This window comes from Puntigrus tetrazona, chromosome 8, assembly GCF_018831695.1.
Source record: "Puntigrus tetrazona isolate hp1 chromosome 8, ASM1883169v1, whole genome shotgun sequence".
In the NCBI taxonomy this organism is placed as follows: domain Eukaryota; kingdom Metazoa; phylum Chordata; class Actinopteri; order Cypriniformes; family Cyprinidae; genus Puntigrus; species Puntigrus tetrazona.
This window is the reverse complement of record NC_056706.1, coordinates 14387494-14410635: the sequence shown is the minus strand read 5'-3', so window position 1 is coordinate 14410635 and position 23142 is coordinate 14387494. Positions and strand designations below refer to the sequence as shown.

The 23142-nt window shown below is 37.7% G+C and overlaps 1 protein-coding gene across 1 annotated transcript in view; it reads left to right on the top strand.

Annotated features, from left to right (window-relative positions):
• The window catches only part of LOC122350784 (aminopeptidase O (putative)), a 69644-nt gene that overhangs the window by 44608 nt on the left and 1894 nt on the right, over positions 1-23142 (top strand). Inside the window, exons 14-16 of the mRNA XM_043247496.1 lie at positions 10337-10453; positions 18522-18608; positions 19695-19850. Coding sequence (XP_043103431.1) covers positions 10337-10453; positions 18522-18608; positions 19695-19835 — 345 coding nt within the window. The 3' untranslated portion in view covers positions 19836-19850. The remainder of the gene's footprint in view (positions 1-10336; positions 10454-18521; positions 18609-19694; positions 19851-23142) is intronic.

The window sequence follows — 23142 nt, the reverse complement described above, 5'->3', positions numbered from 1 at the left end:
ACTTATACACACACAGAATCATACTTCTCAAACATGCAGATATACAGTCAGCACACCAAATGGGTCTTTCAGCCCTTGGCGAGCTCATATAATGGCATATTCCAGGGGTCTAATCAGATTTCTCCTTTTGATTAAATTGTAACTCAATATGAACAAGAAGCTTATGTGGAGTGAGTCTCTGCAACAGGTGACCTATGAGATGGTAGCTAGTTAAAAAAAAAAAAGCTGGATCCTCAAATGGCATGTACAGCCATTTTGAGGGGGTCACTCAGAGGTAACCCTGCTATGACATCTGGACAAGAAATCCAGAAATTCCTCCGGTCTAGACCACAAAACTCATGCCAGTTCAGGCGTTGTTTTTCAAAGCCATCTTTTGGTTTGGATTGTGGTATCAGGAGCTGCTTGCAGACGAGCACAAAAATCTGGTCATGCTTTGATGCCCTCTCAAACAGGTCTCATCAAAGTGTCTTTCAACAGGTGCTTTTATTAACAATAGATATTTTGCTTTGATCTTCCCTGTTGCACCTCCCGTTGTTTACCAATCAGTCACCGTATAGAAGACGTTGTTGTGTGTGTGTTCGCCGAGCACCTGCGATGACACAGGCTTGTTTCTCTTGGCTTTGAACACGTGCCCCCTTCCTCGCAGTGACCCCCCTTTTCTTCTCAGCATTTCACCCACAGCTGTTTGTTTTTGTCACCCAATTTGCAGATATTATGCACACAAGTAGACCTTTTGTTCTCCTCGTCAAAGCTGTCCTTTATGTGGCTGTGGTACAGATTGGGTTGAGAACATTTCCCTGATTTCCTCCATTCTCTTTGTCTTTCACCCTCCCACACTGTAAAAAATGTTTTGTCAGATAGCCTAATGTGGTGACATCTAAATAAGATGGTCTTATTCAAGTCACAATTATTTATGACTACTAAAGCAATCTGATTGTATTAGGTTAAATTATTAAAAAGTATTTTTTCAGGTTTGAATACTCCCTCTGTCTACTGTTGGTCAGATAAATTGCCCCTCCTCCAAGTTAAATCATTGGATGAGATGTTGTTGTGTTTAGATAATAAACATCATATTTAAAGTAACAACGGTCCAACTTTATATTAAATAGCCGTAACTACTATGTACTTACATTTAAATTTTGAATTTTGTACAATGCACTCATTGTTTACATACATGTTTTTACATTGTACTTATATTTTTAAATATAGCTATATGTAGTAACATCTTTAATTAATTTCTGTAATTACATTTATAATTACACTCTTAAACCATCCCTTAAACCTTAACTCAATTTTAAACCTACCCATATCACCAAATCTGTCTCTAACCTTACCTGCATACCACCTAAATTTCATGGCATTCATTAATCTAGGTTAATGTTGATTTGTAAATAAATCGATTAAATTTAATCGATTAGACCTAATGTGTGATTGATAAAAGTGCTCAATCTAGACACGGCGGTAGGTGAGGATGCACAAGTAGTGACACTTTGTTTGGGGTGTCGGAAATACTAACACATCCCAGTGACAATTGTATCACATTACCCAGCAAGAGAGCTGCTGGGTATTCTCTATATTAGAAGGGCAAGGTCAACGTAACCTTTCTTGTTAGGACAGCTGTAGTCAAACATAATAGACCTTTCAAGTGCGTGGTATCTAGAGGCAGTACATCTATAGCATGTTTGTTTTCTCAGCTGCTGGACACAAGAGGGAGGGAGGAGGACTCATGATTACATTGCGCCAACATACATTGAGCTCTATAGGTCCATAGGGATGGAGGTGTTACTGTAAAGGGGCACTAAGAGGGATTTTATGAGCTGGTGAAAGATGTAAAGGGTCAATACTTTTAATGTGTGAGGGTTTTTTCTCTAACGAACAGACTTTGGTGCCAATGTCGATATACAGAGAAATCGCAAACTTCATCTTTACGTATTGTTGCATTGTATGAAACTTAGTTTGACATATAACAAAAAGGGTTGTTGAAGTTTGTGGGCTTCCACATCGCGTGTTTATGCCTACTATTTCCATCTCCTACAACATATTCCCTTCTATTAACCCCACCATGTCTCAAGTCAAGATTTTTTTACTACACATGAGCTAATGTTGTGAAAACATACGTATCTATTTCACTAAGTTACGACTTGCTGTCTGGCTCAGTCTGCTTGATTATGCACAGGTATAGATCTCTCCATACTCTCCTGTCTGATGAGGGACGGGCTCACAGAGAGCATAATCTTAGACTAGAGATGGAGCCCATGTCAGAGTATCACCTTTAGCCACCTGAGGCCAGTTGCATCAGCTGTACGTAAGTTAAAACTGAGCCTAGTTTTGATGTGCAGTTGCAACTTACGCATTACTAAATATTTTTTCATTGCACTATTACACTTAGATGAAGTGTAACTCTATGTATAAATGAAATATTTATGAAAGTGTCAGACTGAGTGAGGAGCATCAATATGCAATTTTTTTTTCAACCTTCAATCGTTTTTTTAATGGACGATTGTATTCAAATACATGTCTATGCAAAAAAAAATAGAATAAAAGGATAAATTAATATTCATAGCATTTACAACAACTTACTACTATGTCCTGCCTTACAACTGGTGCAACCAAAGTAAGTACAAGTTTAGTTACAAACTAGCTAGTAGTTACTAAGCCTCTAGTGTGGATTTAACATAGTAATTTAAGGAAGAACGTATGAAAGGTTGGTGCAGCCCTTCCCTGTTGAACAAGGGCAGGAAGATTCTAGCTTCTATATTGGGCTTTATTGATTTTTTTTGCAAAGTCCTTTATCAACATTGCAGTTGCTGTTGAAGCTGTGACGACATGGTTGCCACACATGCCCTACACACAATGTTCAGATCACATTCCTGCATTTATTGCTTTCATTTATATTATTTATTTATTTTCTGACTATACCTATCCAATAAAAAAGCTTGGATTGCTACACATATTTAATTTTTATATTTTTTTTGCTTTTTTTTCAGGATTGATTTACAAGTAAAGATACTCTTTTCAGGAAATGAATAGTGAACCTAAATGTGTTTAGATGGTTATTAAAAAGAAAGAATAAAAATTAAATAACTGAAATTAAATAACTGGAAAGGTGTAACTCAGAAATGTAACTTTAGTTAAAAATACATATACTAGATTGTGTTTGAAACACAGTTATTTCATGCTAAATATATTACTGTCCAAATACATAATACTCATTTACATTTTTATTTACAGTACTTTATAAAAGTACCCTGTAACTGTACTTTTAGTATACTAAACTAGTAAACAAAGTCTGCTAAATTGGAACTAATTTAAGCTAATTGTGTACATTTTAATTGTGCAGAAGTAGTGCTGAAGTCCAAATAAAGATATACTGAAGTATATTTGACTACTACTACCAGTATACCTTAGAAGACTTCTATTATTCAGAGATCATACAATCCTCATCAATAGCAATTTACATATAGTTATGATCGACGTCAGTAGATAGATTAATAGATTTGAACTACTTTTTCACTAGCGTAGTTAGATTAATGAAACAATTAAAAAATGAATCAAATTCATCTTGCTCTTGATTTTTTTTTACCAGAATATGAGACAAAATTTTACTTTTTTTCTAGTGTGTTGGGTTTGGGTGCAGTTGACACGCAGTCAGTGCTGCTTTTATAAAGGGCAGACCCGCCCTCATATGATCTATAATTCACAGAAGTCTTTCCTTCCCCGTGGTGACGAGTGAACCACGATGCCACTAAATCTGAGAGTCTTATATCACCTGAACTACAGAGCCAATGTGTGTTTACTGTCATGTGTCATATGTCATCATTTATCATCCTGCAACAGCATAGATACCCTAAGATCTGCCATGTTCAAAGACAAAGAGCTTTGACTGTTTTGTACGTCTACCCTGAGGCAAAGTTTACCGGTGGGACAGCGAAAGCCCTGATAAAGACAATAATGGAGAGAAAGACACAGGGAAAAAAGCAAGTGTAACCCAAGTACCCCAGGCCGGGTGTTATTCCGTCTGTCAATGCCGGAGTGTGTTTTTACGAGGCTGTGGTCAGACAGCATAAAAAGCCCAGAAGCAGTAAAACTGCCACAAAAATCACACTCTGTGTTTTAATAATGCCACTTAGGCACAGGCTCTTGTGCAAGAATAACAGGGAGTGAATGGTGTGCATTCTTCCACACGAGACCCTCCACGGGGCAAAGGTTCGAGGGGACCCAACGCTTGAGGTTTCAAAGAGAGGGAACATCTCTGTTTCCAAGGTTTTGCGGCAGATGAAAGCGAAACTCCGCTTTGCGTCAACGCACCAGGCTGCCTCCAGGTTTTTTTGCATCCATTTAACTGTACTTTTAGACTAATCTCTTTGCTTTCCTTTGTCCTTCATCAATTCACTAGCGTCCTTCAACATTTCTGGCCTCATTCAACACTTTTTAAGCTTGGTGAAGAAGCCTCTCAGTACTCCGTGACACAGTAAATTAACAGTAATCTCTGAGATTTGGGACTTGTAATTGAAGTTCATTTCCAGATGTTGGAGTGAAGTCAGAGAAGACACCAGTGAATGTTTGCAGTTTTAGGCTCCTAATTTAATATTCCTACTGTTGTATTAACAATGGCAGGATACAGGGGCTCTAGAGGGAAACAAGAGTGAGCACTTTTCACAAATAACACAATTCTTATCCCATTACTTATTTAAAACAATATTACAGCCATAAATCATGTCTTTTCTAGTGATAACAATTAGATACATTGTCAAAGATTTACCAAAGAGTTTTATATTGTTATAGTGGTTTTTATTCATCAAAGAGCACACAACTGTTGATACATCATTAATAAGAAGAAGAAATGTTTCTTAAGCATCAAGTCAGCATAACAGACAGATTTCTGGCTAATTTACTATTTCACAGAATATTTCAATTTTACCTTATTTTTGATTAAATACATGCAGCCCTGGTGAGCATATTTTAGAACGGTTGTGTACGACACATGAACTGTTATTAAACAAATTATATGTCTTAAACGTCACTTAAAAAAATGGTGACACCATAAGAGTCATTTAAACACTTCCTCATGGAAAGACAATTAAATAATCTCATTCCATGTTGTTAAAAAAGTTACTAATGCTATGCAAAAAGTAAAATGTCAAGTACAGGAAATCAATAAATCAGTGTTTCTAAATTTTCTTTGGAAATAACACTTTCTCTAGCATTTTGTCGAATTGCAAATGTTTTTATGAAACAAAATGTCAATCAGTGACAGTTATGCAAACCGTTTTATAAACCATTTCAGAAACTACATTCAATATTTGTACTTTTTAAGGTCCATTGGCCTTTTGAGTTTTTTGAATGGCAAAGAAGGTAAATATAAGATAATTAATTTGTTTAAAACTGAAACCAAAAGTGGACCTTTTAAAGCACCTAAACAATTTTATTTTCCCTAAGCTTTTATCTGAAGTTCATGTTGATCGTCAGCTGCTATTTATGGCTTAATTTTTATCAGGGGAGAAATTCTAACGAACAATCCACCCGACCTACAGAATGTATTTTTAGAATTTTATTTTAGATTCCTATTCCAGACAGGCTTGAAACAGAGACACACACTGAGTGAACAAAAGGTGAAAGAACATTTGGCCTTTTTCCTGTGTTTGTGGAACATGTCACTGGTTTCCTATGTGATTTTACTCCAAAACTGTCATTCAGCCTGAATGAACGTAAAACTTTGTGTCAGAACATTGTTAGTCTAATTGGAGGGAAATTCCCCTTGCACAGAATAACACACACTGCCATATTGCAGTCCCTGTTCCTTCACACAAATAAAGTACTTTTTTTTTCTCTCTTTTTTGCTTCTGTTTTATGGTAGTGTAGGTGCTTCCAAAAGCACCTAAAGAAATAGTTCACTCATACATGAAAACTCTGTCTTTAATTACTTACCCTTATGTTGTTACAGACTTGTGCAACTTGTGGAACAAAACTAGGAGAAATGTGGAATATTGCACTTGCCGCTTGTACTTTTCCATACAGTTACAGTGAATGGTACTGAAGCTTTGAAGCCTGAAAAGGACCTAGAGGCACATACAATAGACACAATGGAAGTTAACATATAACTTCAGAAGACCTGAAATATGGCGCTTGAGTTGTATGGACCTCTTTTATGAAACATTATGGTGCTTTTGGTCATTTTAGAGCTTGACAGCACAAGTCTCCATTCACTCTCATTGTATTGAAAAAGATATTCTTTAAAAATCCACCTTTTGTGTTTCACAAAAGAAAGTCATACAGGTTTGGAGTAACACCGGGGTGAGTAAATAATGACAGAACTAATTTTTGGATGAATTATCCCAGGTTTGCCTGCAGCTTGTGTAGGAATAACGGTGGCAGGGTGTGTCTGTATGTGTGTGAGCCTTCTTTCACTTTCCACAAACAGAAACATAATCTCAGCACCTATGAGTCACTGTGCTTCTTTACCCACCACATCGTCCTCTTATTCGCTGCTTTTTTAGCCTCTTTATAGGAGACGGTCGGGGAAGTGGTAAATTCTGCTTGTCCTCTCTGCTAGCTCTGAATTGTGTCTTTTTTTACTTTCATTGAAAGGGTTTTTGGAGACGATCAAGTATTTTATTAAGATTACTCTCTTAGAAGTGGTTGGATATTGCATCGACGACTAAAACAGAGGTGATTGAGATGAATTAAGGCAAAGGAAAGCTCTCCTGATTTAAAAGTACATCATTTTTCATTAAGCTCCTCGCTCTGTTTATTTGCGTGCTGCTAACTTTTCCATGGCTTTAATGGACACTGCATGAAAAGAGCCTTTCATGTGGAGAGAAATGAAAAAGGCAGCGGAAAACCAAACACACGCTCGGCCCAGAGTAACTGCATGTGTGGAGCTGTGCTCGTGGAGGGAGTCTTACAGCGGACGGGTCACAGAGGCAAGTGTGTTAATGGCGAATGATGGATTTTGGGGTTTTCTGTTTGATTTGGCACGAATGACAAAATGATGGATTCAGGGTTGGAAAATAATTAGGCCTTGAGCATGACTTTCTAACTCGTGATCTCAGCAAATATCCACTTTGTTGCTTTCTGTCTGTGTGTTTTTGTTCTAGAGGTGATACGATCACCTTTGCTTTCTTCTGTAAATGATGTATGACGATTGTACGTGGTAAAAATATTTTACAAATATATTTTAAAACATCAATTTCTTCAATTGTATTGAATCTAAAATTTAAATGGAATGACTCCAAAATGTTGTGCAATTGACCCATCCAGTAAAATATCCCTACATGATATTTTACAGCCTTAACTAACCTTGCTTTGTCTAATTTCTGAATATTATTTCTTAATTTCTTAATATTACTAAAAATATTATGTGATACTTTAAGACTTTCTGACACACAGTCATGAGGGAAAATGATAAGATATAATTTCCTTTTAAGCTTTTTTTCTGCATGTTTTGATTTCATGGTTTTTCAAAGTCTAGTTAAAATGCAGTTTTTTATGTTTGGATAATCTAATCGATCAGACAAAAAAATGACCCAGAAACCTTCTTGACGCCAAAATCCAGTCATCATCTTGCTCCTTGAGTCCAACTAAGTGACGGAAAATCCCGTTTAGCTTTTTGCAGTGATGTATTGTGAAAGGGTGTTTTCCCTGGATAGCTGATCACCTCTCTTTCTTTCCTGCCCTGTTTTTGACAAGACAAGTGGACTTGGGCAAAGCGGGGCTGTTTGTTCCCTGTGTGGAAAAGTTTTTATTGCCATCCCGAAACAATTGCCATTCCCTGAGGCAAATTGAGTGTGGAGCAGGGCTTTCGTCTCCCCTCTATCTTTTATGACTTTAAATTCCTCTCGTCTTTCAAAGGCGGCGGATCCGATGATCTTGGGTGGGCCCTTGAATGGCTCTTAATGACAGAGCGGAGGCCGAGGCGGCGATGCACCCGCTTATCGGCCGAAAGTGAGAAGTCTTTGCTTTCCACCACATTAATTCTTCACAGCGGATTTGAGCGGGAAAACAGTTGACCCTTGCCACTTATTCTTCAAAGCGGGATGACTTTATTGGGTTTCTCACGGTCAAATTACTGTAATTTCGACATAGTTATTTTGTCCCGAGTTCTGGTTCTTTTAAGGCCTTTGAATGGCCACCGAGCAGTCAAGAGTGAAATAGTTCCCTCTTTCAGTAATGTAGACAAATATAGTTCTTATTTTGGTTAGGCGGGGTGCAACATTACGTTTCCTAACCATTTTAGGGAAGGATATTTCAACGGATCAAGCCGTTGATGAAGTTGCATTCACAAAAGTAATTTGAAAATGCTAATGATGATGACTGTTGCTTACTTCATTCACCACATTAAGGTGTAACTAATTTAAAACAACAGGAGCTGTGAATGAGAGATGTCCCAGGCTACGCAGCGGTGTGTGTGTGTGTGTGTGCGCGTGCGGGTTTGGCCGGACAGAGAAAGGGAAGTGGCACAGGAGGGAGGAGACTGTGCATCACTGCTCTACAGATCCTGATGTGATAATGGAGTAATAATAGCAGGCCTGCCACCACCCATCTCCTACCACATCACTCTTTCTGCCAGCTCTCTCTCGCTTTCTGTCTACGTGTCCCTCGCTCACTCCTCCATTTCCCTTTTCCTGTTTCTCTCTCCATCTCCAGTCACATCAGTCTGCTCTCTCTGCAGAAATGCTATTGTAAAAACCTGTTCATTGGTTAAAGTAACATTGGTTACTTTATCACATAGTAGCCTAGACAGTGTAAAAATCTATTAGATATTCCATGGTAGTTATATTTAAGATACAAAACCCAGTTTACTAGTTCAAGTAGAGTGGTATATTGATATTACATCAGTAATGAGATGTATTGTATATTGTGAGCCGTAAAATATGAAGGCAGGGATCCTGTAACACCTGAACATTATCACTGTATTTTCCAGTGAATTTCTGGCAACTGCTGCAATTTTTTTTTTTTATAAATTTTTACCAGATTTTTGACTTGAGATAAAAGCAGCAGGACAGAATTTATTTCTCAGACTTTTTTTTCTTAAACACACCAGCCAATAATATAAGCATGCTGTCAGGTCAGCGATATTCTTAAATATTTCGCTGTGACTCACGTTGTGTCTTTATAAACGTTTGGCGGCATGTGTTTTATGAGGATGACTCATAAATCCTGTTGTTGCTTTCAAAGGGCAGCACAATTTTTTGATAATCTCATGCCAATGTACAGCACAAGGGGCTTTTCATTTCTACCTGTCCGAGGCTGTTGTGGCTTGTTTCTATGTACGGTTCACTACATCTTGAACGTTACATTTTAGTCACTAAAACATGGCTTAAAACAAGAGTAAGCGGGCTAAGAATTAAAAAAGAAACATAATCCCCTGTAAATATAGCCATTTCATGCGATAATTGGTTTAGGCCTGATTTCCATACTGCAAGATGAGACTTTAAAGCATCTTTCCATTGCCCAAATCCCAAAGCATTCCTTCCCTCCATTAGCTGTCTATACTCTAGAAACCATTATGCAGACTTTGCTTTTTGGAGAAGAGAGAAATGTGATTTTCCTCTTATTCTGAAGATTATCAGAGGAGCTCTTTTAAGGGAGGGAGGTTTAATATGCACAATATGTTATTTCCTCTCACGCTCGTTCTACCTCGCTGGAATGCTCTTCCCACTCCGAGCTATCGCTTGAGCTCCTCTTTTCCTGCTCGGTTCTCTGATAGTCTTCAAAGACAGCATTGATGTCTTATTCAACCTTCTGAAAATGCCATCACGCTTCTTGGATGTTTTTTTGAGGTATTTGAAACCTGTAAATAATTTTGTGGTGTGGTTTATTTGGAATTTGGTCTACATGTCAGACTGTGTCGTAATTATGAATGAAATTAAAACAAAACACCAATCTAGGATGCTAAAAATAAATCTAATCAAATAAATTTTGACTCTCTAAATGTTTGTTATTTGGTTGAACTTGAGAATGTATTATTTATCAATACCGTAATTTTAAATATATATATAGTTTTTTCTAAGGATGTTTGCTTATTCACACCAAGGTTGCATTTTTTTTTATTAAAAAGACATTAAAACAGGTGATATTGTAAAATATTATTATTACAGTTTTTAATAGCTTTTTCCTTTTTATTATATTTAAAAACTGTAATTTATTGCCATATTTATTGCAAAGCTAAAATCAGCAGGCATTATTCCAGTCTTCACTGCCACTTGGTTGCTCAAGAAACATATTTTTATTATCTATTCTGAAACAGCGTTATATTTTTGTGGAATCCCAGATACATTTATTTTAGGATTCCTTGATAAATAGAAAGTTCAAAAATGTTGTTTTTCTGTTTCAGTTGAGTCCAGAGCAGTTGGTTCTTCTGTTGGAGTTTCTTCTAGAGGAACCAAAGCTGAGTCTGTCCACACTGAGACTCCTTCAGACCACTTATAACCTACAGACCCAGGATGCTGAGGTAACCAACACTCCTACATATATTTCCTCATCACACCGCTTCACTGAACTGTTTACTTCACCTCCAGACCTGCTCCTAGCATCACTACTTATCCATCTATGGAGACTGTCTACTATTTTGTGGTCTCATCAATTACGTTGAATTCTAGGTTAAGACAGTCAGAAAACTAAAAACATCTGTTTTATGGCTTCAGTGCATTCACGTTATCGCCTATTAGTGTCTTAATAGTTCATAGTTGTTGAAGACCGATCCTTCTCTTTGTTATTTTTCAATGTTGAAATGGTTTATTCTATGGCGAGATGCATAACCCTTTTTAGGAGTTTGGGGGCGGAGCATTCACAAGAACTATTTGAAAAAAGAAACAATCATTATTTTTCATTAAGTTGCACAGGAGAAGTGTTCTTAATACCTTCATTTCTTTTGCTGTTTCCTCTCCACACCTTTTCAAATATTGACTAGAGGCAGGTTGAACTCATTTGTCATGTCACCACCAACACCTCTTATGCTCACAGCTGAAAAATCACACCAATCCATCAATCTTATCATTTTATGTCGCTCTCATTCTAGAGTTTGTACACTGTAACACCAACACCACTGACATTTACTCCTTTACTCCTCTGAATAAGTTGCTCGTATTTATTTGTAAGTAATCTCATCGTTCTGTTTAAGATAGAGAGGTTTCGAAAATATCATGTCTACTTAAATTCCCTGAAACGTCCTCTTGCTTGGCCGAATCAGTCGAGAGTGCGAGAGAAGCTATCTGATTTCTCTCAGATTATGTGACGAGTATTCTTCTTGTAGGGGTTTGGGGCCATGCACACGCTAGCCAAACGCTAACCTCTGTGGTATTTGCCTCCTGATTCAATTACTGTCCCGGCAGCCAATTAGGCCACTTTGTGATTCTTAGTCAATTCAGAGGAGGCCAGCTTCTGTTTGGGAGCAAAATTTGGCAGGCCAGCAGTGACCTACCACAACGTTCTTTTGAAATGAAGCACTATTTGGCAGCGTGAAAGATGTAAGATAATACGAAACGGTGACCACAGTAAGTCCCAGACTACCACAGTTAGTTTCAAACTGAGGCCCAATGGGAGGTTTTCGTCAAGACCTTCCAGGAAAAACAAAAGGCCCTCTAAAAATAAATCAGGTTATTACTACCACGTGCCCCTCCCTCCGTCCCACCCGCTCTCTGGCTTCTTTTCTCCGCTGCTGCTCCCAGGCTCTGATGGTCATCTTTTCTTTCAGACAGATTTAATTCTCCTCTCGACATTAGTTTTTTTTTTTACCATCCTGAAGCACCGTCACCGTTTAGCATTTGATTTTCCTTTTGTGAATTGCTGCAGACACATAATTTTGGTGTTTTAAAATAGATGCGAGTGCTGTACTTATTAGCTGTGCATAATTATTAGCGCTGCATGAAGATTGCTTTAAGGTCATAATAAAGATGAGAGGTGTGGTCGGCGCCACTCTGTCTGTGTAGGTCATGACTGGGCGTTGTTCTCACATAAGAAATGAATCACTGGATATTTCATAATTAGTGGTGCTTGCAAAGGCAAGCATGGCCATTAATATTGCTCACAGTGAGGGTTAGGGATTTGAACAAACCCCTAACCCTTAGTATTAAAATAACTCGTCATGACTCGTCTGCAGACGTGAATTATGTCTCTGAGTGTGTGGCTTGTTGAAGAGACGTGTACTATTTACTTCTGTGAAGTGATCAGACTTATAATTTTCACCTGGCATGCTTTAAAATGGGTGGAAACTTCATGTAGACTTATTTGGATTTAGGGTTCTGAGCCATACCTCGAGATCAGAATATCACTGAGAATGGGAATGGGATCTTTTGACTGAACCTGGACAGCACTTTTATAAAAATAATCAGAATACCTGCATAGAGATATCCTGGAAACCATCTTATTGTGATAGTTTTGCACCGGCAGGCTCCATATATTAAATAGCTTTATGTAAAGTAAACCAGCTGAAACTATCACTTCTTTGCATTTGAGAATATTTGGGGATAGTTAACCTGTGAAAATTCTGTCATTAATTACTCGCCCTCATGTCGTTACAAACCCGTAATACCTTTAATAATCTTAAGAGCACAAATGACCATATTTTTAATGAAACACAAGAGCTCTTCGACCCTTGATGGAGAGCATGACAACTACCACATTTTTAAGACCCAAAAAGGTAGTAAGGACATTATTAAAATAGTCCATGTGACATCAGTGGTTCAACCTCAATTTTCTGCCAATTTTCTGCCAAGAAAAAAAATAAGGACTTTTTTTATATTATTTATATTAATATATGTACGCTTCAATGCATGTTCACCACCATACCAAAAAATATCTTAATTTTATGTTCCGAAGGTCTTGCGGGTTTGGAACGGTTTTATTGAACTTTTTTCCTTTTAAAATGTATTATAACTCTATGGTGCATTTAGAAGAATACTCGCGGGTCAAATTTAGGACACGGGTTTTAGTTAATACGCCTTCAGTGCAGCCTCCATTCCATTACACAATATGGTACTTCACGAGCCTGCGTAGGAGTTTTTGAGGTGTTTGAACAGTATTTGGGATGGAGTCCACTTAGATTAAGCATGCCAGTCAGGAGAGAATAGCACCTCTCACTCCTTGGCGTGTCATGTGTGCCGTGTGTTTCGTGTGAGCACAGGCAAAAGCGTGAGGGCTAAGCGTTGTGGTATGCTGTTTCATGTGAGGACTCGTGTGTGTGTGTGTGTGTGTGTGTGTATTGCACGTGTGAGTGCGAGTACCATCTGTCGGTCAGGCACACAGAACGCATTGTATCACAGCTACTCTCAAAACCCGGTCGCAAAGTTCACACGGACAACCAGCCAGGAAGAGAAGGATTGATAAAAGGCATATCAGAAATCTGCATGTGCATTGTGTGCTCCTGCAGCCAGGACACAATCGCATGAATCCAAACATGGGCTGCTTGATGAGAGATCAGATGAAAAGCATTTTATCGGAATATAAAACATTGACATAAAGTACTCTTTCGATTACTACATATACTCAACTTTTTGATAATAGAACCTGTGTGCACACATTTGCAAATGGGTTGCACTTATTTATTCCTGTTATGTCATTTTTTTTCCTGTGATGGTAAAGCAGATTTTCAGCCACTGTTACTCAAGTCATAAGTGTCACATGATCCATCAAATATCAAACATGCTGATATCAACATTTGTTTTTCTAAAATGTTTTGTGGGAACTGTGACTTTTTTGAGTAAATAGAACATTCAGTGATGACTGAGTAAACAGAACATTCAAAAGAACATATTTCACAATGATAAGAGAAATCTTTTGTGGTGTAGAAGTATTTTTTAAGTTAACAATTTTATAGCCAAGTCACTGTTATTTATATTGCGCTTTGTACAATTCAGATTGTGTCAAAGCAGGAAATAGTGTGCCGTTTAAATGTAATATATATGAAAAAGAAATTTTGACAGTGGCCTTAGAAATGGCACCCCTGGTTTTACTAACATATTTTGCTCTTAGATGAGAGCTCATCTTTACATGGATGTGTTTGTATCTGGACAGGTGCAGAAAGCCCTTATATGGTGATTTGATGCTAATTACTGTGGGGACATCCTCTCTTGTTGAGAATAATCCTTTTACACTGGACTGAGAGTAATGTGTGTGAGAATAATATGCACCTAGGAAATTTGTGTGGGAATGTTTTCTGTACACAGTTATTAATGAATGATACATTAAACCCAATAACAATTTCACTACATGAAAACTACCAGAAAGCACAATCAAAATGAACCAAATAACTTTAATTGTACAGTAATTAAACTCAAAGAGACTTCTGGAATGATCTGTTCCCAGGGCGGTGTGACCTACAGCAAGTGTTACAACATTTCGGGGTTGCACCTTTGACATATTATTAAATATTGCATCACTGGTGATAAATGACTTGAGGTTTTTATGTGGTTTGGACGGAGCCTCTGTAGTCTTGCCATCTGCTGTATCAGGAAGTCCATGTAAGGCTGGCGTATCTTTATATCAGTCTCAATGTGCGCGTATCATGTCACCATGTGTCCAACGTGGATTAACCTACTTGTTTTAAAAGGCACGTATTGATATTAGTTTGCTCATGATATGAGCTTGTGCATGCATGGTTACGGGTTTTCGTAATTGAAATTACGTGCATGTGTGCCGTTGTGCCCTCCCTTGTGCCCCGTATAGACCCGGCAGCTGCAGAGGGGATCAGAGTTGAGCTGCATTCCTGGGGAGACCCCTGAGGCAGGACAGCTGCAGTGTGCCTGCCTGCGTCTCTCTCGCTCTCTCTCTCTCCAGAGACGCAGTAATTATACGGGACATTCCACAATTTATTACTGCAAGCATACGTGTACATGCACACAGAAACGCTCCCACAGATGCAGACTGTACTCACTGATTCTCATAGCATGTTGCTTCAGTCTGATTTGGGCACACACGAGTCAGCCAATAGTGATCGGCCATGATGTTGCTTTAAAGGAACAGTACAACCAAAAATTAATGTTTTGTCATTATCCATTTACCCTTGAGTCTCCTATGCTGTTTGATCTAAAATACTATAAAACTGTAATATTATTAAAGAATAACTGTTTTTAAATGATCATTTATTTCTATGATGGGAAAGCCGAATATTCAGCAGCCATTACTCCAGTCTGTAATGTGAAATGATCCTTCAGAAATCATTTCAATATACTGACTTGGTGTTTGAGTAACACTATAATATAATATAAACATAATATGATAGCAATAATATGATATAAAATATATTGTAAATATTTTTAAAATATACTGTATGCATGTTTATGTATATATATAGATAGATAAACTGTCCTTTTAACATTATTAATGTCTATGGTGTTCTTTAAATCAATTTAATAAATGTTAGTTTATTATTTTTTTTTAATCTAAAATAATACAATTACTCCCCAAACTTTTGAATGATTGTGTAATCATAAATGCAAGTTAACTTAAAATAAATTAAGTGAAATTGTATATATGTATACATCATGTATATTTTATAATACCATATGTTATATATGTATAATATTTTATTAGCATGGCCTAAAATGTATATGTTTAAAACATGAGTTTTCCATACTGTTCGTATGCTGGGTTTAAAGTTTTGTGCAAGAAACAGACTGTAATGTTAGTAATTGGATGATCTATCCCTTTAAGCCATCAGATCATCATTCGTACAATTTTCTCTCACATTCACCACCTACAGTACCTCTTAAATCCTTCCTCTTCCCATCAGTTTTAATGAGTGAGCTACCTGATGCCTTGTGCGTATTAAGTTTATTGGATTCTTCAAGTGTCCTCAGGTTAGGTTAATGTAGGTCAGGCTGTCTGACTAAAGAAAACGTCTTCCTGTTGTGGGAGTTTAGATCAGTGTTATCATTAACTCTACTATTACCACACCCCAGGCGAGAGCAGGCTTTCTCTCACACACACAGGTTTGCTTGCTGTTTGTGTCTAGACAGACGCACATTAGGCCTGCTATTCAGTGTGTGAAGGATTTGCCCTACTGCTAATTACTGATGTGTGTGTATGTGGCTGTCGTCACTGTGGCTTTTGTGGGCTCCGGGCGGCTCTGTGACCCTGGCGGGAAAGGGTTTTGTTCTTATTCTGTGCGTGTTTGTTTTTTTTCTCACAAGTCTTTCACAAGTTCACAAAGCCCAACCAGCCAGTAGTTCAGATTTGTACCTGCCTGCCAACATTTCCACTGCAAAGAAACAGCAACATTTTTGTGTCAAGGGAAAAATGTTTGGTATGTACATACATTTATACATGCACTTATTCAGAAGAATATATTACAAATAACTATTTTATTTTACCACGAGATTCATTTTCTTTATGACAGCTGCATTAAAGTAAAGCCAGTCTGTTGGTGAAAATATATTATCCCTATATTAATATTAATTCACTTCGCTGGTTTACCAACAGGAATGTGTTACCACGTGGATCTATGAATATGTTCCCGCATAGACTTGTATAGAGGTGCAATGGTAATTTTTCTTGTATTTAGCATTTGGCAGGTGTTCGTTTTGGATCCGTGCTGAAATGCGAACTGAAACTGACTGAACAGTGGAGACGGAAATCGTGTCTGAGCATACTTTTGCATGGAAAGCAGTTGATTAAAAATGCATGACATAACATCTGACACGTGAAAGGGAAAGAACAAAACTACACGAAACGCGACAGCGATCAGCTGAAATGATAAGGTTTGCGGGCAGGTGAGGACAGAGGGGTGTTACTGGTGTTGGCGGGAGAGGAGGAGAAAACTTCATTCCTCGTAAGCTCTGTGACATTTGAACGTGTTGCTTATATAGACGGTGATTTGTGACCGGAAGGCTCTTGCAGCGCTGCTGCTTCCTGTTGTTTTCCTGAGTCACTTCACACCTCGTCTTTAAGCAAACATTCTCACACAATCTTACTTCATTAATCATTAAATTGCCTGCCACCTTCAGGCCCTGTGAGCTCCTACCCATTCAGCTTCAATTAAACCCCTGCTGTGTGTGGGGGAGCCAACGAGAGGCGTAAAGAGATGAAAAGGGAATGACAGATTTCACTTAAAATCACTAATATGCTTATTATGATGCAGAGCCATCATGTCCAACCTCTGAATCCAGTGATTCACTTAAGCAAAATCAAAAGTGTTTATGGCGTGGTGTTAATTACCTTGTCCTTCATTTTCTTAAAAAAAAACTGGCTTGAGTCGCTTGTTCACCAAAGTGATTTTATCCTGCTGAAAATTCCCAGATGTGTGCGCTTTTGAGTGCGTCTGCAGTATTTTTTTTTCTTTCTTTTTTTCAGTTGAGACGCTGCGGTTGCTATGATACGGAATATCTGCTTATATGTAGTGGCAGATGTATTGCGATTGACATTTTTCATTATGAAGCATTAAAAAAAAAAACTATATTATGGTAGTCTTGCAATTTCATATTGAGATAAATACTCGGAGACAAGGAGTATTAACTTCTCCATTGTTTTAGTTTTAGTAAAAGCGAAGTGTGATGGTTAGTTCGTATTAGTCCCACTCCTCCTCAACTGTGATTGGTTAGCTGACTAAAAAGTGACCCAAAGTTGATTAAACTGTGAAAAAAGATACTTGATACTAGTGTTTTAAAGAAGCGCCATGCTTCCACGCTCCCTTAGTGTTTCACTTACAATGGGAGTGAATAGGACAAACGTATTAAAACGAATTAAAACGTAAACTAACATGATTTGAGTGTGGAAGAAATCACTTAAAAGTGTTTGGTGTTTTGGTAATTGATTAAAATGTTATATATATATTATTACATTTTTTTTGTAACTAAGAATTTTTTTAAAAAGTAATTCTTGATTTTATTGAACAATTAATTTTATAATGCTTAATGTATTAATATTTTTCATACACATCAGCCAGTTCTACATTAACATCACCCAAAGGATCATCATATTTTATATCATTTTTTTTTTACATTCTAAATCAAGTACTCCGATCGATTAATCGTGACAGCCCTAATTCTTTTTTTCTCTTTTCATGCGGCAAATGGTGCTGATTGAGCTTGTACTGACAAACGAAACATTGTAATCTTTAAATACAGTTGTCACTCCTAATACTTTTCAGCGTGGCAGAGAAAGAGAAGTGTAATGAGATCACGTATGAGGTCAGGTTTTGGGCCGTGCTCAGCGCTGCTGTTGTTAGGTCACTGTGAAGGAAGAGTTGAATGACAGCAGAGAACAAGAAGAGGAATGAGAACGAGGGAGAGACAGAGCCAGTCTGTGATCTCTCCGCTCTGCTGCTCTAACACAGCCTCCATTTATACACAAGAGAGAGAGAGAGAACATGGAACATAAACAGAGCACACACCTCCACTGACACGCGCTTGCCTCAACATAAAACACACTGGTAACAAAACCACAGAGTCATGTGCTTTCCCAGATTTCCCCATTAGCGTGTGATTCCCGCAGGTGGTGACGTCCCGTGAGCCCGGTGCTATTAGGGAGCTGTTGAGCTGCTTTCATCTTGTTTAATCACTTTCTATCTGTCTCTTTCTTATTAGGTGAAACATCGCTGGTGTGAACTTGCGGTCAAGCACAAACACACAGCGGCATACCGAGACGTTGAGCACTTTCTGATCCATGACCAGGTACATGAGCTGTTCTCCAGCGCTCTGTTCCCAAACCTCATGAGATGCCTTTATATGCAGCCTTTTAAGGCATGTTCATGCCACATTTCAAAAGTTATTTTGATTTCAGTCTTTAGATGTATGACTTTTGCCTAAGACAGAATTGCATGCACTCTTAATAGAAAAGAGCTTAGTGAAAAATCTTTAAAATAGTAAATGCTAATAATATATGTTCACTTGATTTAAATATATATGTATATCATTAATAAAGCAATAATGTATGTGTATGTGTGTATATATGTATTAGTGCTGTCAAATGATAACTTTTTGTTTGCATAATATACTTGTATATACTGTGTATATTTATTATGTATATATAAATACATGCATTGCTATATTTAAGAAAAATATTTTGTTTATATATGAAATGTATTTATATATTCAATAAAATAGTATGAATATATAAATGTAGATTTTCAAAATATATATTGTATGTATATGTATTGATATATACATAATGAATATACAGTATATAATATAAAAAATTTATTTTGAATGTGATTCAGAATAATGACAATTAATCTTTTGGTGACACTAATATATATAAAACAAGCATGCATTAATTTTTTTAAATGTGACAGTAAACGATATTATATAACTTATAAAATATTCAAATACTGTTCTTTTGAACTTTCTATTTATCTAAATATACTTAAAAATATATTTTTTGTTTTTTGATCATTTTTATGATTATAAAGAATGTGTTTTATTAAATAATTGTAGAGTTGCTGAACTTTTTTTATATATTTTTTATTTTAATTCAGATTATTATCAGTAAATACTTACTAAATAAAAATGTTTATTTTCATCCTCCAATAAATATTTTGTAATATAATTATTGATATATGAATTTATCAGTAATTTATTACATTTAAAGTCAAGTTACATTTCAGTCAGGTTGCTGCTTTGGAAGGAATCTCCATAAGTAGCAGGAAATGACAAAGCTCACTAGGTTTAGGAACAGAGCTCAGATCTCGCTCTATAAAGAATACTTTTTGATTCAAGTATGTGTGTGTGTGTTTGTGTGTGTGTGTGTGTGTGCGGCAGGCCATGGGTGTGTATTTATATGGTGAGCTGATGGTCCAGGAAGATGCCCGGCAGCAAGCATTAGCACGCTGTTGCCTAGCCACCATTAAAGATGACATGGACCAATCAGCACGCAGCGTTGTGGAGGAAATGATTCTGTGAACTCAGTCAAATCAGGTAAGAGTGTCACGTCTCTTCTGACCTTTATATAGCTTGAAGACAAAATGATTTACAATTTATATCGGCTCACTCTCAAAAAATGCTACAAAAAGGTTTTTTGGAAATCGAGAAATGTTTTAAAATCAACTCCTGCCGTCTCCAGCTGCACCGTCAACAGATTTTAATGGCTGAGTAACGACGGGTCCCATTACTTGGTTATTTTTGGACGCATTTGACATAAAAAATCTCCTATTATGTAAGAGCAGCTTTGAAAAAGTTACTCAGTGGCCCGAGAGAGGCAGAAGTCATAAAAAAGCCCTTTTGTTTTTACTCCCCACATTATTAAAGATCCACTCCCAGTGTCCTGGCCACCACCACCACATTCACATTCTTCCAGAAGCTCCCGTCTGCCTCTTCTGCGCTTTTCCAGGAAGCCTGTCCAGATCTGTTTGTATTACGATGAATTCGGAATGTGCTCCTCAAACAATTCCCAAGCACGAGAAAAGAAACGGGTCAGCACCTTTTTTTCAGACGGGGCTTTAGGAAAGACGTGGGTCGCTGGGCTCTTACTGCATCGAATTCCTTCCTCCACAAGGGAGGGATTCCCTGGGTCCACATAACAACTCCTAATTTGTTGCTTCCTTAAAAGACTGATATTGTAGTAACCGTGAGTGGAAGAAAGGGTAATTGTCTGGCTTTGAAGCCGTCTATCTCACCATCGCACCGAGATATTATTCTGTTTAACCGAGCGACACGGGCCGCTCGTCAGCTTATGGGAAAGAGACGACTTATGGGCCCGGAGATAAATCCATTAGTTGTCCCACGCCAGCGTTTTTGGTGAAGCTGTGGTGCTTTTCATCTGCCGGCAAGACAGTTTTATTTGTTTGGGGACTCGGAGGAGACGGGTGGCTTTTCCAAGACGTTGCGGTTTATGTCACATGACTTGGATGAATCACGTCGGTCAAAGCGATCATCCTGCAATTTGTGCTGCGCTAATGCGCCATTTTCATTCTCAAAGAGCCTGTTTGTCTTCAGAGGTCAGCGTCTAGCCGCTGTCAATAATTCTTCAGCACTCACCGGGCGTCTGCCTCACTCAGACGTGCCCTGAAATGTGCGAAATTCTGATAGCAGATTACACCTGTTGTTTTGAAGTACAGCAAACAGCGTGTCAGGAAAAGCTATTAGGCCTGAATAATGCGTGTTGCGCTTTTCAGTTTTTTTTCATTTTGGGGTCTATGATGTGACACTTTTTTGTTTAATTACTCAGAAATGCACTAACGCTAAAACTAAATTTCATAAATAAAGGAAAACTAAAATGGTACATGCTTGTGTGTATGCGAGATGGACAAAGTTGACTGAAATGGATAACTGAAAAAAATGTCGATAGTGATAAAATAAATCAAAGTAAATTCACAAAATAAATTAAAGCTAAATGGAAAAGTAAAAAATGAGAAATGCAGGTATGCACAAAAAAACAACCTTGAACTTAATGAAATGAAAAACTAAACTAAAATGAAAACTGTAAAAATATTCGAAAACTGGGTTAGACCACATGACTTTTTTTGAAAATAGGATAAAAAGTAAAAAAAAAAAACTCCAAAACAAAACATAACATGAATACAAAGAGCACATTTCTAAGACATGTTTGAAAATGAATTTTCATAGATTTTCCATTCTCTTTATTACAGACACAGTTACGTGTCTTAGCTTTTTTTTCTTTCTTTCTTTCTTTCTTTAGTGGAGTTTGAAAGCTGTTTAAGAAAAAAACAATCCAGTCAGTCAGTTTTCAAAATAAAATTTTTTCAAAGTTGCTTTCATCTCTAGATGTTAAAAGCAGCCACAGCTCATGCCTTTCAGAAATACTCAGTGTGCCGATTACAATCAGTGTACTTCAGAAACAGTAAAAATATCCCACGAGTGTAAGAGAACTCCTGAGAAATGTGTCAGGGCTGAAATCTGAACGTCTCCTCATAAGGGAGGGCTGGAGTTTTGGAGGCCTGTGAAACGCGTCTTGATGGGGATAATGAGGGACATATCCGCGGCCCAGCCAAGCGTGCTCCGTGGCAGGAGAGCAAGAGGATCTGCAGGTTTTGCCTTTCATGTTGCTGGCTGTGTGGGTTCCTGGCGTGCTGATTTGTGACTTAAGATAAAAATCACATTGCCAGGGATTACCACACAACCGCCGCTCGGACGGCTGCTATGGCAACCGGAGGCACCGTCTTAGCGCAGCTCCAGAAAATAAAAATAAAAGAAGACATGGCTTTTCTCTGTGGGCCTCCGACAGGATGACAAGAAAATGCAGAGGAGGAACGCTTCCCTGCCGACGAGCGGCGTGGGTGAACGAGCGGCACGCACGAGCGTCGAGGAGAGACTCTCAGAGCAGGTGCAGAGCTTAGCTGATTGGTGAACAGTGATTGAACTCTTTGTTCACAGTGGCTAAGTTCTGCACCTGACGAGAGGATGACAGACCTCAGGGAATGCTTTTCTTCATCTCGGTGCGGATGCGAAGTGCTAAAAGTGTAATGATTGTACGTTCGCGTGTCAAAGAAGTTCGGGAAGGGTAGGTTGTGGCTTAAACGTGAATATGAGACCTCCTTTTCACAAGGTCTTTGTCGGTTACGGCTGTAATAAGTGTAATACTGTAAGTGTCGGAGAGGACACTGACAACGTGCTGGCAAACAAGAAACAAACGTGCGCCACAGCAAATCAACATTTAAACTACTACCGTCAGGATTCATTAAAAGATGCACAGTGGGAAATTAGTGATGAAAAGTCTGGGAGTTCATTTTGTGACTCGACTTTAGAAAATTTCGATTGGTAAATTTTAAGCATTATTTATCGCCCATGTTTTAAAGCAGATGGTAATTTGTCCTGCTCTTGGTAGATTGCGCTGGTCATTATGGAAATATGACATTCTATCCTTCCATTGGCGCTTTAATGGAAGAATTTATACGCCGACTAAAATTCAAGAGAATCCTGGATGAAATGTTTCCACAAAAATATTTAGCTGCACAATGCTTTCTACATTGACATTAAGCAAATCAGTATATTAAAATGATTTCTGAAGGATGACACAGAAAATTAAAGTTCTTTAAATCTATTCAAATATAAGAGCTTTTTTACATTGTAATACTGCTTCACAATATTATTGTTTTTGCTGTATTTTATATCAAAAGAATGCAGCCTCGGTAAGCATAAAATAGTTATTTTCTGCCCCACTGGTTAATTTCCCAATTGCTTCATCAAAAGATTTTCCAGCATATGGTGCTTTCGGATCATACTGAGAATTCATACATCATTGTGCAAACTC